General features: G+C 36.7%; 1 protein-coding gene across 9 annotated transcripts in view; it reads right to left on the bottom strand.

The window, feature by feature from the left end:
• Positions 1 to 3,755: 3,755 nt before the first annotated feature.
• The window catches only part of GRB14 (growth factor receptor bound protein 14), a 125,741-nt gene continuing 111,404 nt past the window's right edge, over positions 3,756 to 18,092 (bottom strand). Inside the window, exons 8-14 of one of the 9 annotated variants that reach the window (XM_079923642.1) lie at positions 13,568 to 13,648; positions 13,029 to 13,091; positions 8,316 to 8,432; positions 8,152 to 8,224; positions 7,917 to 8,004; positions 5,637 to 5,730; positions 3,756 to 4,309 (exon numbers count right to left, since the gene is read on the bottom strand). In XM_079923642.1, coding sequence (XP_079779768.1) covers positions 4,163 to 4,309; positions 5,637 to 5,730; positions 7,917 to 8,004; positions 8,152 to 8,224; positions 8,316 to 8,432; positions 13,029 to 13,091; positions 13,568 to 13,648 — 663 coding nt within the window. In that variant the 3' untranslated portion in view covers positions 3,756 to 4,162. The remainder of the gene's footprint in view (positions 4,310 to 5,636; positions 5,731 to 7,916; positions 8,005 to 8,151; positions 8,225 to 8,315; positions 8,433 to 13,028; positions 13,092 to 13,567; positions 13,649 to 18,092) is intronic. The other 8 variants (XM_079923645.1, XM_079923643.1, XM_079923640.1 and 5 more) reach the window with 8 other exon arrangements.

Below are 18,092 nucleotides of genomic sequence, written 5' to 3' on the forward strand. Positions count from 1 at the left end.
ACAAGGTGACAGCATTGTTTTCAGCTCCTAATCAGATTGCCAACATTACAAGAGCTTCTGAGGGGAACAGAATCCACTCTAAGTGTACAACCAGGGACACATTTATTCAGTGAAAGTTTACTAATTTCCCAGAGATGTACCATCACCCAGGAGTCCTTTATTCTTCCTCCACTCAGCCATGTGTTAGCTCAATTCCTGTGTTGTCTAGGTGGGGGTCTCTGGAGCAGGTTTTCAATCTTCTATACTTCCCATCCTATCAATGTTATTTGGGGGGAGGGAGATGGAAAGTATGAGAATCTCAAATCTCACTTTATATTTATTAATCAGCAAGTGGAAGGAAGCCCGAGAGTCTGTAGGATCCGGTGCAGTTAGGGACAGCTGTCCACAGAGTCCCTACTGATGGTCTGGGTACCCCCCACTGTACTATAACTGTGGCTACTTCCACAAAAGCAGTCTTATACAAAGGACTGAAACCAGGGCAGAGGCACGATGTATGACGTATATTATGTCGTTCTTGGCAGGAAGGGCAAACAAGTGGTGGCATAGCAAAGATTCTCAGTGGTGGAATGGGCAGTGTCCCAGGGAGGTGGAGTACCTAAATGTACAATCACTAATATAATAAAGGATGCATCGATTAAGATTCTACACCATGTGCTAAGCACTTTACATCAATGATTTCATTTCACACACACACCCCCGCCTCCCCCACTGAAGAAGTGGTGGTGATGGTGACTGTAATACCCTCTACAGAAAAGAAGAAACTGTGATTTGACCAAGGCTACATAGCTACTATGTAATGGCCTGGAATCCAAATCCGCAAAGTCTAACCTCAGAGCTATAATCTTAATTCTAGCTTCTAATGCCTTGTGTATCACGTGGGGTCGAATTAGGAACTGGTGAATTTTTTATAATTACAAAGCGAACCAGCATGGTAACGGACTAGTCACCTGATACCCCACTGTAGAAACAAGTATTTATGCTGGTTAAAAATTCACTCAGATCCCTTTCTCAAATTGGGGGATCTCTGCAATGACGTTTTGGGTCAGTATAGTTATGTGCTCAGTCCAAAGGCTTGCCTTTCTCTTGTTCACATCTATAATTTGTGGTCTGAGATACATGCAGTTAGAGACATTACAAGCAGTGCCCTGGTTATGAGCATGCCTAAGTGTCACAGATGGTAAAAGTGTAGGAGCCAGCACTGGCAGGAGGTGATAATCCCACAAGAAGCAGGTATGAAGGTTTGGTTGAGTGTTCAATAAGTGTTACAAGAACCCTGCATCTCAAGCAAACTACTCTGTGCCCCACTGGTGTGGGTTAACACTGACTGAGAATCAGCTCCTGTATTCCCTACAGAACGTGAGACAGAAAACTAGAGGCTTTATATGGGCAACAGTCAACACAGCCAGGAGACACAGCAGGCCACGCTACAGCAGCGTTTCCACCCGGGGTCCACCTACATATACAATTGTACAGTTATGTTTCTATAATTACTGTGCTTTGAAATTCTATTTATTTTCTGCATTTAAAGACATTCTGTGAAGAGGGTCCATAAATTTCACGAGGCTGCTAGATGGATCCAAGGCACAGAAAAGCTTAAGAATGCCTGGCAACAGAGGGAAGAGCTTTCTAAATATGGAGCCAGCTTGAAACACCAAATTGTACCCATAACCAATGATAATCTTTCCTCTTCAGAGAAATCATAATCCAGGTGATAGTCTGGTGTCCCTACCGTAACACGACTACCATATGTAGAGTTGGCACTGTTGGTGATCAGAAGCTAGAGACCCCATGGGCCTCTGATTAACTGATGCTGACCACCACCCTAAAATAGAGCTAAGATAAAAATTTCCAACTAATATACTCAAATCAGTCAGGTCTTTGCACCATTATACATGTGAAACAAGTAATTATTCTGAATTGAAACACTCATAGTTTTTATCTTGTTTGACCTAGTTTTCCTGAATGTTTCAAAATAAATAATTCTTCCATTTAAAAAAACGAAAAAGAACAATGTGGACCAGACCAGCTGGGTTTTTTTTCTTTCTAGGAGAATAAAGTATACTAACTCCAACATATGAAAAGAATAAAAGAAGAAAACATAGAGCTAATCTGACCTAATCCCACTCTAAAATGGTGCAAGATAGCAAAACTTGGCTAAACCAAAATGAAAAATAATCCAAAGGTAATTCACATTTTTCTTGGAAATCCATTTTAATACTGTACTAACTCTTGATGTGTCTGACACTCTCAGATTTAATTTCATATAAGATTTACATACATACACACGTGTTCAAAACCCTTTATCAGAAGGAATCAGGAAGGATAATGTCAGCCCTTCCTCAATAATTTTTCTTGGCTCATGCTTTAAGACCAAAATGAGCAATTACGTACAAAATCTGGGCTCCACAATAATAAATTTAGATTGTGAATGAAGTTAGAGGCACAAATAACAAAGACAAGCAAAAATTGGTCAATTTATGAGAGTCTAGCATTTAAAATATTACATTTTCTGATATTGTCAATTTGACCCTGGTGCAAAATAAGAAAATGCATATCAGTTCAAAACACAAAATATTTTTATAAATCAGAAATAAGTCAGAAATAATCAGAAATACTCTACAAGGTTGAAAGGGTCAAGTGTGTTTACCTCTTGCTCCTCTATTTAGGGTCCTATGTGTCATTCAAGCCTTTGTAGACACCAGATCGATAGTTTATAGCATCAGATTTATGTTCTAAGTTTCAGTGTTTTAAGAATTAGGTTTGCTTTGGCTAAAAGCAAATTGAGTATTTTTAAAATTCTGCCAGTAATTCTTTTTCAGTAATAATTGATCTTATTAGCATTGTATGAATGTTTTCAGATGCTCTATTACCAAAAATGAATAGCTTTTATTTAAAACTACAGTATGCATTTTTGAAATATTGTTCTTAAAAAACCTTCTTAACTTTCCCAAAATGTTGTTACGAGGATCAAAGGGGATGAGCAATATTTTGTATGATTTTAACGTTTATTTAATGTTTTATTTCTCATCTTTTTGTAGAACAATGAATACCCTTCTCACAAAAAGTAGGAAAAACAGAGTTATAAATCCCAACAAAAACTTTCTAGATGGTCTCAGTGAGGTGATAAGGGAGGTGGGTGCCTCATGTTTCCAAAACCTTTTCCATACCGACATTGCCAAGGTAAGATGATGAAAAGGGAGTAGGCAAAGAGAATAGCATGGATTTACCTATTCGGACCTTAATAGATTTTGCATCTTTGATTTTAACATTTTGATCAGGTTAATCATCTAGTTGTATAAGGATCTAAAGAAACTTCTGAAAGTTACAGCGTGGGGCAAATGTGAAATATTAATGTGAAAAATGTTACACTGTGACAGATTACATGCCATGAGAAAGCATGTGCAAATTATATAAATCCCCTCTATATTTTAATCATTTCCTTAAAAACAAGTAGATAGTTCCAGTCAATTCTTAAGTGAATGAAAAAAATGCAGTGAATAACGTGTCACTAATAGGTACAGTATCAGTGTAAATATTATAGTATAATTAATAATTTAATATGTAATAAAAGTCATCCTGAAAAAAAATCAATATATCAATACTTCAAAATAATTTTAAGCTGCTATTTCAAAATATGATTTGATTTTAAGGTTATAATAAACTCAGAAAATATACAATTCAAAATAGTTTTTAGTTTTATTAACAGGTTGTGAGTAGCTTCTTTTAATTGTTAACTCAGGTTTTTTATCATACTTCTTAAGTTACAAAAACAGTAGTTAATTGAAATTCAGTCCACAAATAATTCATTCTGAGCCCCAACTTTTTTTCATACTTTGTGGTTGAGAATTCTAATGTTGCTATAGTAAATAAGGACAGAAAGATGTTTAAAATGTGCATAATTGAAGAAAATATTATAGTAATGGAAAATCACACAAGAACACACCAGATTTTTTTTTTTGGAGGTTTAATTTTAACTAATATTTAAATGATGAAGGTAATGTCAATCCAAATCTTTACTTATTTGTAATGCACAAACTATTTTTTGTAACTTGTAAGAGAAATAGATTCTTTTCACCACGGCAATGCTTTCACCCTTATTTATGGTCTTCCTTTTTCTTGAGTCCTTTTTCTTCAGCAGTTTAACAAGTCACTTCTTGTTTGGCTAAAGTGCGATCCTAGCACAATAATGTTTCAGCTTGCAAGGAAGAACGCCCTTATTGAGTTGATAGAACTCCACCAGCTGGATTAGATCCGTAAATCTTGTGTGCCCATCATCCAGGGTGTGGAACATTTCACCATCATCTTCCACCTGCAACAGGAAAAACAACAAACTGGTAAGAAGGGCAAAATACCCAGAAAGGCAATCATATTCTATTGCATACCGCATCTTTAAATGCCAAAATTGATGTGTTTATAATACTAAAGGACAGTGAAAAGAATGTTATGGCATGTCCACTTCTTCTTTGTAACTTCACTTGCATTTAAAAGAAATACCATCTGATCCTAAGGTAAGCAGTGTGGCTCTACTTTCTCTGTCTCTAAATTCTCTTAACGTTCAGTAGTTAGAATAGTAGGATTATTCTGAATCAATACAGTGCACAGTGAGAAACCGGCACTATTCAGTGTAAAAGTAAACAAAAAATTTTAATACTCCCACCTACAGAAATTAATTTCCATTTCTAGTTGTTGTCTACCTAAAGCCTTACTTAATATATTAAAAATGAATATTCACCATAATTTGTATCAGTAAACTGATTCTGGAGCAATCAAATACTGTGTTAGTGGAATGACAGCGTTTTGGGGTTTTTCTGTTTTTGTTTTCTGCAGTGAGATCTCAGGCATTAAGCAATTCATACGTGCCAGGGACATCGCTCACATAATCAATGAAGTAGGGAAGATACTTCACGTGGACTTTGGATAGTTCCAAAAAGAAGTCATTCAAAAAAAAGAAAACACTAGCAACTTAGCAATCTGATGTAATACCTTCTTGAAAGTAGACTGAATCTCTGTTCCACACTATCTGGTTCCAATACACAGACCACATGCATACATACATGGGCGCGCGCGCGCGCACACACACACACACACACACACACACACACACACACACACAAGCAGAAGCAACAAAAAAATCCCAAAGCAAGTTGTGCCACATCAAAGCAGAATTACAGAAAATTTTTAAATGTGCTCAGAATAGTTTAAATAATGATCTCCAGTTCCACAGCACCTGTGTACCTATCCATAATGATTAAAAACAAACAAAACTACAAAAAACACCAAAAAAGCATTGTGGGGACAACAGAGGAGAAGGGGCTTAAAAATAACGATTTTTAAAGAACCACTAGAGGAATTCAGGAGAAGGAATTTTCAGTAACCTTTTAACAATAGGTGGCATGGGGTCTATACAATATTACCAAATCGTATTTCATGGGAAAAGGGAAATTTAATTTTTGCAATTCCTGTATTTCTTATATTAATTCAGGCTCATAAAACCATTTCTGCCAAACTTAACTCTAGTTAAAGCACAAGTTCCCAAATTATATTTAATAAAAGAACCAAAAAAAAACTAAAGTTTCCAAAAGCTTATGCATTAAGATCATCTCTAATATACGAATATGAAATCACAAATTACTTACTGGTATAATTTGAAAGTGCTTTATTTTTTGTCCATGACTCATTGACAGTACGAAAGTTTTGGGGTTGCTCTGACTATCCCGTACCAAGAAAACTCTAAAGAGAGAGAAAGATTTCAATATTTTTCTACATTTACTCATGGATTTCATAGAAATATAGCCTGTACCAAATCCAGGAAGTATATTCATAAATGTAGCCAGAATTTTCCTTTACTATGTATTCAATGATGGGATTATCCAACATGGTAAACAATATGGTATAACATAAACCTTATACTATAAAACTATCATCAGAGCTAATTTAATTTTAATAGGATAAATACACAGCCGTTTGTCAGAATGCTTGCTCACAATAACCAATATAATGCTATGCTGGCATCAATAATTAGTGCTACGTCCTTTTTCCACTGGGAAAGCTGGGTATTCACATGTAACTCTTTGGTACAGGGAATAAGGCATTAGCATATTGTTATTTTAACTTCTGGGTCATATTAGGCCCTAAAAAAAGAAAATTATTTAGAGTGAAATAATTTTTAACCCCCTTTTCTACACTGGATCCTTTCTTTTGATTCTGGTTCCTACTATTACATACACAACAGAAAGTGAGAATTAATATATTCTAAAAAATCAATCCTGAAATCATTTATTAAATGTTTGAGCAAAATATTTTAAGTAAAAGAAACACTCAAACAACATATACTTTAACCTTGAAGAATGCAGTAGAAAAGCCTCTATAACAGGCTAGAAAAACAAGACATGGCCTAATGGCCTGAGAAAAATGCTGCCAGGCGTGGATTCTTATTAACTGGCAATTCAGTGCATAACCAGCTTTATATTAATTGTTGGCAAACAGACTGTGCAAACAGTCCCCACTGGTGACTCCAATACTAATCTCACTGTGCCTGGGCGAAGAGACAGCCAAATCTGAGCCATCACAGATGTCTGATGAGATTATCCATTTCATCTGTGCTGTGTGAGATTCCGACATTACATCTCTAGGAGATGGGACAAAAGGGAGTTTCACTGGTCAATCAAGCTTAATTCTCTCCCCATTCCTGAGTAGATCACCACTACCACCTAGTGGATTGCCTGGCATCATCACATCTTTCCAAAAGAATACCCCAAATAACCCATTTTTTAATTAAAAATTTTAAAAAATAAAGATACTGTCATTCTTTATGCAATTATTTCATTCAATTTACAAAAAATGGGCTCAGAAATAAGGGAAATTATAATCCTCCAAAACATTTTGACAATTCTTTGTGATTTACTTCTTTTCTTGGTCTTAGATGGTAATTCTGCTGATTGCTCAGATTTATATCTGAAAAGACCATGTTCCATGCAGAGAAGTATATTGAAATCTTTTCTTATTTAGATTCTACTGAAATGCCGACTTGCTATTAATAATCTTCCATGTGAAGGTGCATTTTTATCCAAATGTCAGTATTAAATCACCTTGAAATTTTGCCATCATCTTAAGCCAACCCATGAAGATATAAGATCCCATTACCACTTGTTTAAATTGATGCTGGTTTTATTTCTCATCCAAACCTCAATATAAGCTCCTTAACTTGTATTGCATTTGGGAAGAGAATTCAGCTAGTGTTATAGGAAGTACTGATATCTGAAATACTGAGTAATCTGAGAAAAAGAAAATTCTTTAGATCATAAATCTTGCATAATAAATTTTGTTTCTCCTGTCTCTTCTGTGGTATCCCACTAAAAGATAACATGAGAAAAGTCAAAAAGTACTGGTTTCATAGGTTTATATTCCTTTAAACTGTTAAAATTTAGAGAAAAGAAAATAGGGATTTAAACAGAAAGAAAAAAATAAGACAGTCTAAATATGTAAGAAACAGCTTTTTACTTTAACACACCCTGCATCAAACCTAAAAAAATGTATAATACGTAAGATAGTGTCATGACACAAACCATACTTTGCAAACATATTACTCGTTCAAATCAAAATGTTGACACGCCAAAACAAGTTCAGTTTTCCCCCCATCAATTAATACCTGAGATGCACAGAATGGGTAATATTAGTGATCACTGGTTAAGAGCAGAGCATCCTGTTCAGCTATCTTCTCCTTATGCGCAAATACTAAGCACACACTATGTAACAGGAACCGTATAGGTATTGCTAGGATTCAATGACAACCATCCTTATAGAATAAAGTCACTTCTGTTTTAATAAGCTGAAGTCAAAACTCTCTGTGTGTGTTGAATAAGTCATTACTGATTATAGGAGAAATCAAAATCAGTGCTACTCAAAATCAAACTTACCCATCCACTAGACCTTGCTGAATGATCAATCGCTGAGCTTCCTCTCTAGAAATTTTGTGGTGAAACCATGGTTGGGACCGGTGGATAGCTGAAGAAATAAAGTGGAGGAATACAAAGATTTGTTTGAAATGATCACTATTTAATTATGTGTACTTTCTACCCTAACCCCTCAATGACTACATCTAAATGCACATCTTGCCACCCAGTTAGTCACACTGAATATGCAGAGACATACCCATGTTTGTGGCACAGCTCTGTGAAGACGCAGTGGGGCTACCATGAGTGCCCAGGCGTAAACATCCTTTTTTCTGTGCAAGGAAGTGGGAAACAAATTTTAACTTTCGGGGAGAAACAAGTTCAAATCATAAATATTTTGAAGAACATGAAGCTAATTTGTACCCTCCAAGCTAGTCCTTCTTCAACTGCAACTGAAAGGGCTTCAGTGGGATTTTCTATAACTCTGCTTTTCTGGCCTGAGAAGTCCATTGCTACCAGGGAATTCTCTGATATACTTCTCTGGAAAAAAAAGCACATTTTTTACCTTGAAAACATCTTTGAAGTTACCTTTCAGTGCTTTGCTGGCAGTACGTTTCCATTTTAGGATGTGGTTCCAAAGGTGGCTAGCAGGAAATTAAAAAGTTAACAATACATATTCAACAGAAAATGGTGCTATAAAATATTTTGGTTAAATAAGTTATACAGTTATTTGTTAAGGTCATTGAATTAAGTGTTGAATAAAGAGATTAAAAGCTTTCAAGGTAAGCATGTCTTTCTTCTAAAGCAACCCAATCTCTTCATATTTAGAAAAGAATAACCTTTCCTGTGGCTAAGAAGATCCATCACTTGCAAACTCACCTCTCTATTATGCTTTGAGATTCATCAATGATCATTTAAATGTCAAATCTATCTACTTATTAAGATTCAAGATACACTAAAGCTGTAACAGACTGACTTACATCACTTCTTTAGAAACAAATAGTACCCATATTTTATAACCAACAATATGTATTTTAAAAGTTTATCACATCAACTTTTCTCTAACTTAGAAAATGAAATTTAGTGAAATAATTCAGGTAACTCCATAATACTAAAATTTCTATGATTTGATACGTGAATGTTTTTTCATCTTGTGAGCATGAACATGGCAAAATGAGAGCTTCAAAAATAAGTCTGAATGACAAAAGAAGAACTGATATAAAAGGAAGACATACTCTGTAAACAAACATGATTTTAAACAAGTAATAAAGTCATCTTTTTTGCGAATTACTTTTTGTATTATAGTCTCTGAAGGTGAAAATAAAACATCCAAAACCTGGACCTTATTTTTATTTTTTTCTTTGTTTAGGGCTCTACTTTGTAACCATCTTTTAAAAGGTGTGCCAACCCAAGTCATGCATCCTAAAAAAAAAACAGTTGTCAGAATCTTCAGTTATGAGTGTCACTCAGCATGGGGAGGGGGAAGGGTAAGCTGGGACGAAGTGAGAGAATGGAATGGACATATATACAGTACCAAATGTAAAATAGATAGCTAGTGGGAAGCAGCCGCATAGCACAGGGAGATCAGCTCGGTGCTTTGTGACCACCTAGAGGGGTGGGATAGGGTAGGAGGGAGATGCAAGAAGGAGGGGATATGGGGATACATGTAAATGTATAGCCGATTCACTTTGTTATAAAGCAGAAACACACCATTGTAAAGCTATTATACTCCAATAAAGATTTTTTTTTAAAAAAAAGTGTCACTCAATTTATAAGAATTAAAACTCTTAAAAGACAAAACATCCAAAACCAGCATGAACACTGTTTAATAGTTTTTCCCCACTCGTCATTAATAGAAGAGCAACACAAAAACCGGAGTTCTCATTGTAAAGGATCAGCCAAGATACACCTGGAGTCTCCTGGCTTAAGACCATTTTCTCTCTCTCCACATGGATTCAGCCATACCCTGCTTGGTCTAACAGACTCTAGTCAAATGTCTGCTTGAGGGGCTTCCCTGGTGGCGCAGTGGTTGAGAGTCCGCCTGCCGATGCAGGGGACACGGGTTCGTGCCCCGGTCCAGGAGGATCCCACATGCCGCGGAGCAGCTAGGCCCGTGAGCCATGTCTGCTGAGCCTGCACTGTCCGCAGCCTGTGCTCCGCAACGGGAGAGGCCCGTGTACCGCACTGTGCTCCGCAGCAGTGAGAGGCCCGTGTACCGCAAACAAACAAACAAACGAACAAAAGTCTGCTTGAAACAAAACCTGGTTCATACAAAAATGGGAGGGGGGATAATTTATCACTGCATTACACATCCCACTTTATTAGCATTTATTATTTCCTCTTGAAACCTTGCTGTAGTGGTCCACAATCTTATTACGGTTCATCTTTATTTCTGGAGATTCGACGTGCAATCTTTCATTTGTTATAGGAGGCTTCATAACTGACAGCTGCTCTTTCCAAACAGATGCTGTCTCTGTAATCTCTATTTGCTGTCACACCTTACTTTGCCCTTCTCACCCCGTGATCTTCTGTGCTGGGCTGTGGACCAGATGGATATACTTTTGCTTTGCTGACATTAATGAAAAGCTTCCACCTGCCCAAGCCAGAGAGTAACTAATCTCAATCATAATGATAGCTTTATCCTTATAATATCTCTGCCTTCACATGCCAAGATGGGCTCTGTAATCACAAGGTTCTGATAACATAAAAATACCGTTAGGAAACAAAAACATAACCAGTTCTTATTCTTTTTTTCATTTTTCTCCTATAATATGACAGGCTGAAATGTAAAATAAGATCCCATGTTACATAATTACTTGACCTAAGTAGGGAGTCTACGATACAAATAAGTATTTTCATTTGCTACATTACACTAGGGGAAAACACAGGAATATAGAAAATGTTTTCCACTGAATGGCAGGTGGTGGATGAAAAATTAATAGTTTACCTTTGGTGGACAAAGAAATGGAAGTGAAGCAAAATCTGACTTGAACCAAAAGGTCATTTTCAGCTCAATTTCTTTCACATAGAAAAGTGATGTTGATAACATTCAGAATCAGTGTATTTCTCAAATATTTGTCCCTTTTTCTACTTCTTCCTTCTGGTGGGATAAATAGGGCAAGCCCTAAAAGAGGGTCCATGATTTTAATGGCATGCCTCTCTTTTTAAGAAAGAAGAGGCTTGGGTATATCCTGGATTATCCACACCACACCTCGAGATCAGATCCAAACACTTTTAGTAAGGTTGGAACATGAAATGTTTTTCAGGCAGCTTAGCTAAGCAGCAACTCGTAGTCACTCACTCCCTGTCACCCCATTTGAAAGAGCTACATAAACGTGTAGCACAGGCCTTAGTAAGAGGGCACAGAATTTCCTCAGACACTGTCCTCTCATCAGTGTCATACAGAGCCACAGGACATCAGAGGTGTAATCGATTCTAGAGATCACGCAACTGTCCCCCTTATTTTATACTGTAGGACGGCAGTGACTCAATCAAGGTCACGCTTACGGTAAAGATAGTAACAGGCCCTATCTAAGGTTCTTTTATGTACCACAGAATGGGAGGTACAGGGAAGAAAGTGCAGTTTGGGATGTCTAGCTCAGAGTCAAATGTGAAAAATAATAAGAACTTCAGTTGACTTGTTTTTCCCATCCCCTTGTTCTGGCCAGGACCATATTAACAGATGTTCCTTTAAATGAATCCCTTTTATTATCCTAAAAAGGACCAAATACATTTGGCTTCTTGAAATATCTGCTGATGATTCTCATTTCAAAGGCTGATGGGATGGCTATTATGTGCTATATATAGTTATGATGTTCATTATGGTATGATAATTTTTTTCTCATTTCCCTTCTCAAAATGAATCCCTGGAAAAGAAGACAATATTGTTCCTATAAAACTATAACTAAGTATGTGAACTTTTCCCTGTTGTTCCTTGAACATGGGGCCTCAATGAAAACCAGCAGAGGCAGGTGAGAGACACTGGCATCCAGGATATAGGTCACTGATTCTTTCATGATAATGTAGAAATTATCCTGGGATTCTGTATAGACACCAAAATAGACGCAAATACCTCCCCAACCTTCTTAGTTTCCTTCATGAAAATTAAGAAGAGTAGAGATAGAATTCTTGATGCTATTCTCTCTGATCATGTCAACTGCCATACAGGACAGGTCATCTTCCTCACCACACAGAGACTTAAACCTCTTGTCCTTCTATCCCTATTTACAGCCAACTCATTCAAGGAATGTCTTCTCTCATACAAGGTGCTGAACAAGTAAAGCTACATTAACCAAAATGCCATAGACGTACTGATCAACAGTAGGATCACTTGCAACGGAAAGAAGCAAGAATAATACCATACTTGTACACTAATGACAGTGATGAGACTAGAAAGTACTTACTTTATAACATTTTTTTTCTATGATTAAGAGGACACCAAATAATAACTGCCTCCAAATCATGGCTGCTGTTAACATGCTCATCCTAATGACTTTAAAAGAAATTTAGAAGGATTTAGGAAAGGATTAAGATAATAAAATTCATTATTCATATATACATATATGAATTAAAAGATTGCAGTATGCTGACAAATTGTAAAAATTCTCACCTTAAAGCTATTGCTTTTATAAAAACTCATTACATTACTTAGTTTCTTATTTTAGGGCTAAAAAGCAATGTGATACAAAGATGAAAAGTTACTCTTCCATAACGTAAAGCAACGTAACTACAGCATTGGAGTTCTTTTTCCATATTAGTCTATCAGACTTCATAATCAACATTATTTCATGCTTCATTCCTAGAGCTGAGCATTTATATGCTACGTTACATGTAGGGAAATGCACCTTCTTTGGTCACAGCCATGAAACGCATGTTTTAACCTAAGTGGAAATGTAGCACGTAAGCTGACTGTAACATGGGCTCATACTTCTGAATTCCTAATACACTCAATATTAAGGAGCACAAGCAAAAATAGCAGAACATAAACTTGGAGTTCAGAAATAAATTTCTTGTGTTAATGCACAGGAAATTAAAATTAGGTCCCAAAGAGGGGAAAAAATGTATCTGCCTGTAAATATCCAAGTGGCATTTAGTATAAATCTGTGCAGCGGTGCTAGTCTTAACGCAATGCACGACCTGTATTTTGGCTTGCATCTTTTGGGTTTCCTGGAGAGCAGTATGCTTTTCAAGGACCTGGAACTTCAAAAATTTAATTGTTAGAAAGTCAGAATGCAAAAGAGCTCACAGGCGATGATAATCCCAGAATGAATATTTAAATAAATAAATAAACCCACCATCAAATCAATAATTAAGAAAGATCTACAATCTCAAGGACAATGTTCTATAAATTATCTTATTAAAATCTAATCCTCAAATGTAATGACAAAGAATCACTCGCATAATTCTTTCAAATATTTAAAGTTTCTCTTTAACATAAAACATGATTGTAACTGAATACTTCATGTGTGCTCGATTATTGTGATTTTATCACATAGGCTGCAATCATATAAAATCCAAAAAAAAAATAGTTCAATATAACATGATAGTAGGATGGTGCCAAAAAGTTACTTTACTTGACCAAAAGGAAAGAATGGAAATGTACATTTATAATGTAATGTGATTGCAAATTAATGTAAATATAAAATAAAATGTAGGTTCAAAAACTTGGTGCTTACCATGGGTGATATACTCTGAGAACTGCAGCCACTTCTACCTTGATATGGGTGCATGTAATTCTGGTACAGCTGCATGCCATACTGCAGAATAATAAAAACACATTCCCGCCACTTTTACTACACAGAGTTTTACTACAACTTTTGAATATCAACACTTTCATTAATTATACATCATCAATGTAAAAACTGAAAATTATAAGCTTTCCTTAAAACAAGTAAAGCAGCCATACTTTTGAATGGTAAACTTTTAGTGTCCTAAATAGTACAGTTTAAAAGACAGTGTCTTTTATTTGGACCCACACGTAAGTTCTAGCTCACAATATAAAGATCTGGAACTGACACTCCTACTCATTATTCTTAGTGTCAATAGCACCAAAACCATTTGGAGCTTAGCACTAAGAAAGCTCACTTGGGAAGGGTGCCCGACTTTATGGTACAAAGACTCTGAGGATCTGACACACATCCTAAGCAGAACTGGGTAAAATTTACCATAATTCTTCAATGACTGATTGATGAATTACATTGTCTTTTGTAATCCATAAACTTGATCCTATTTTGAAGATTCTTGGCACTGTATCACCCTCTGGTAACAGTACTCTTAGGGCATTGTTTAATTTTTGGCTTTAAATTCAGGGAAGTTAAAATGGTGGGGAATCAGGCTAATTTCAGACAAAGAGTCATGGCATACAGTGTAAAAAGCAGTAGATAAGAACTACAGAGGCTTTACTTTCAAGAGGTAGCATCATAAGAACTGGACTGCTAGGCTACAATTGGAAAGTGGGTCTAGAGTATAATTGGATTGTTAGTTTGAGAAACATTAAGAACGCCAACTGCCATGGCCCTCTATAATTCTCTCCATTTCATGGAGCCATTATGAACTTAAAAGTAGGTCTGATATAGAAGAGATTGAAGAGACACCATGGAAACCAATCTTACCCTTAGGACGAATTCCATTTAAACATTCTAACAGAGCTGTTTCTCTACTAAAAACTATTTTCTTAAAAGCAATTGCAGCAAAGTGGATATATTTGGTAATTAGGCAGAAAATCAGAGGGAGGTGAGGGGAGTCACTGTTTTCAAGATTTTGCTTTTAACATGAATACAGTCATTTAAAATTCTCTGTGTTGACTTCTTTATCCAATTATTTCCCAACTTATAAAAATTATTTTTTAATTTAAGGTTTGATTGACATTAATAGGACCTAATGAAATTTATTTTAAATCAACTCTAAGCCTACAGTAACTTTAAAAAGAAGACAGAGGAGCTTAATTCCTAGTCAAGTTCATTTGGAGAATATACAATAGCCTGCAACCACACTTTCACAAGGACATGCTGCTTGGACACCTTTTATTTACCTGCAGTGAAAAGCCTGCTACCTACTAATAAGACTGTTTCCTTCAAAGATGTATTGTCCCTGGTACCTGTGGTGTTAGGAAGTTGCTTCTGTGCTGTTGAAAGTTAACTCTGGCTAAGGGGTAGGGCATGGGTCACCTTAACATTTCCCTGTCCTATGGAGGGGCAGATAAGGGACCAAAATGTGTTAGAGAGAAACTAGCAGAGTTCTAACTGAAGGGAAGGGGAAAAGACAACATGTAACTAGGACACTGTACATGAGCAAATCTCCCCTTTTCTAAGTCTTCTGATTTTTCTGATTGTATATGTAACTGGAATTTCTCCAAAGAGAATGGGAATATCTCTATCTGATGCTACATGAAGAGTTTACATGTGTATATGAAAAAGAAAGGAAAATAAAACAAGGGGCCAAATTCTTGGGGGAGGCTATATCCAATAAATAACACATAATGAAAAGAAGAAGGACACTTCTGGTCCAGCCAACATAACATAGACTAGTCTTTCCCTGCTCCTTGATACTAGGTACAACGATAAACTCTGGAAATAACACGATAGACAACCAAAGGAGATGAGCAAAAGCTACCTCTAACACCAGGTGAGCCCAGCTGCACCAGCCAGGGGGATCAAACCAGTGCCCCACTGACAACAAGCTGCCAGTCCCCTATTAGAGAGCCTCAAATGTGTCTGTGCTGGCAGGCCAAGGCTTCCTGTAACTGATTATTTTAAAGTGTAAAACAGATCATATCACTTTCCTATTTGAAACCGTGGTGGTTTCTCATCGGCTCCGTGATAAAGGACCTCACTGATGCTGGCCTCTATTTCCAGCCTCATCTGGAAACACTTTGCCATAACTGAAATAAACAGGGAACACAGATGTGGTAGCAGAATAATGGTCCCCATATATGTCCACACCCTAATCCCTAGAACCTGTGAATATATTAGGCTACCTGGCAAAGGGGAAATAAGGTTGCAGATACAATTAAGGGTGCTAATCAGCTGACTTTTTTTTTTTTACATTTATTTTCATTTATTTATTTTCTGGCCGCACCGCGTGGCATGAGGGATCTTAGTTCCCCCACCATGGATCAAACCTGTGCCCCCTGCAGTGGAAGTGCATTCTTAGCCACCGGACCACCAGGGAAGTCCCTAATCAGCTGACTTTGAAATGACGTGATTATCTTGGATGATCCTGGTAGATCCAATGTAATCACAAGGGTCCTTATCCAGAACCAGAAGAGAGAACCAGAAAAATGGCAGCATGGAAAGGACTCAGCTGGATATTGCTGGCTTTAAGGGTGGAGGAAGTTGCCATGAGCAGCCTCTAAAGGCTGGAAAGGGCAAGAAAATGGATTTCCCCCTAGAGACTGCAAAAGAGAACGGAGCCCTGTTGACACCTTGCTTTTAGGCCAATAAGACCCATTTCAGACTTCTGAATGACAGAGGTATAGGATAATAAATTTGTGTTTTAAGCCACTAGGTTGGTGGTAATGTGTTACAGCGGCTATAGAAAACTAATACAACAGAGCATCTTTAAACTGGGCATCTGTGACTTGAAAGAGGCTTTGAGAAGAGTCAAACGAGAGGAAAAAAAAGGTAAGAAGGAGACAGTCTTCCAGAAACTGAGCATTCTGGATATAGAAAGAACAAAGAAAGCTTTTAGTACATTTCATCATTTCTTAGACACACATTTGTTTTCAAACTAACAATCTGTATTATAATCTATGGCATCTCATATTCACTGTGGATGAATTGACTTGCCATTGCCTGAAACTGATATGGGATTAAGAAGTCATTAGCATGAAAACCTTGCAAAAGGAATGCCAGTAGCTAGAAAGACAACCCCATGGACCATGGCAGAGCACTCATCTGAGAGATGATGCCTCCCAAAAGCTCTTGAACCACAGAGCTGGTTAATCTGTGGAAAATATGAGTATCCATGACTCTGAGATGAAAATGATTCAGAAAAACCAGATTGAGAATATGAAGAAGTTTTAAGAATACCTCAACTAACTTATTTCATATATATGTATATCTATACACATACATATATATCTGTGTGTATACACAAAATTGATAACATCAACAAAAATGATGAAAATCAGGACTATAGGCCTAAATAAACCTAAATATTCAAATGAAAATAAAAATTATAAGTGATATGAAACATCATATCACAATTTTATTGGCATAATTCTCATCTAATTACACAAAAAATAATAGAACATCCTAGTAAAATCAATGGCATGTCAGAGTCACTGGAAGACTGATTAAAGGAAGTGGGTTTACCACCTGCTTCTGTGTTGGGTGTTTGAATTTGAGGCCCTTAGAAGGGAGAAAGACTTGGCTAACAAGGTTGGAAAGTATCTCTTCCACCAGCATAGCTGGACTTACAGGGTTCTGATGGAAGGGGAGAGAAAACCTGAGACCTCAAGATATTTTCTCTACCATAACTGTGATGGAGTAAAGTCTACCAAAGAGTGCCAGCTTCTTTATCTATAAAAGGACAGCGCTGGATGAACTCAGCGTTTCTTAATCAGGCCGACACCTGGAGTTCAAGTCACTAACTCGGGATCCCCCAGGATGGGGCTGGGCACATGGAGCTTCAGAAAGCGCCTCAGGTGATTCCAATGCATATCCCTAGTTACCTAGTTACTACTGCTTTGACTGGTTGGTTTCCAAGACCCTCTAAAGTACTCTTCTCTTCTTCATTTTGTTTGTTTGTTTTACATTTTACCACAATGAGAGCAAACAAGTGACTACTTAACATGAGGGTTTCAAAGAATCAAGATTTCTAAGATTTGCTGAAACCAAAATCATGACAGCCATTTTGACAGTAGACTATTTGAGAAACAAATCTCTAATAAAAAGGTAACCATAGTGACTTTCTGCCATAACAGCTAAAGGAAGAAAATTTCACAGTTAATCCAAAAGCTTCCTTTAAATTACTTTAAAAAACTTTCTTCCTACCACTTCACACCCACTAGGATGAGTATTTTTTTAAAAAGTGGAAAATAACAAGTGTTGGTGAGGATATGGAGAAACTGGAATTCTTATACATTGCTGGTGGGAATGTAAAATGGTTTAGCCTCTGTGGAAAACATTTTGGCAATTCATCAAAAAGTTCAACATAGAATTACCACATGACCAGCAATTCCATTTTTAGGTATATATC

Source organism: Stenella coeruleoalba, assembly GCF_951394435.1.
Source record: "Stenella coeruleoalba genome assembly, chromosome: 6".
In the NCBI taxonomy this organism is placed as follows: Eukaryota; Metazoa; Chordata; class Mammalia; order Artiodactyla; family Delphinidae; genus Stenella; species Stenella coeruleoalba.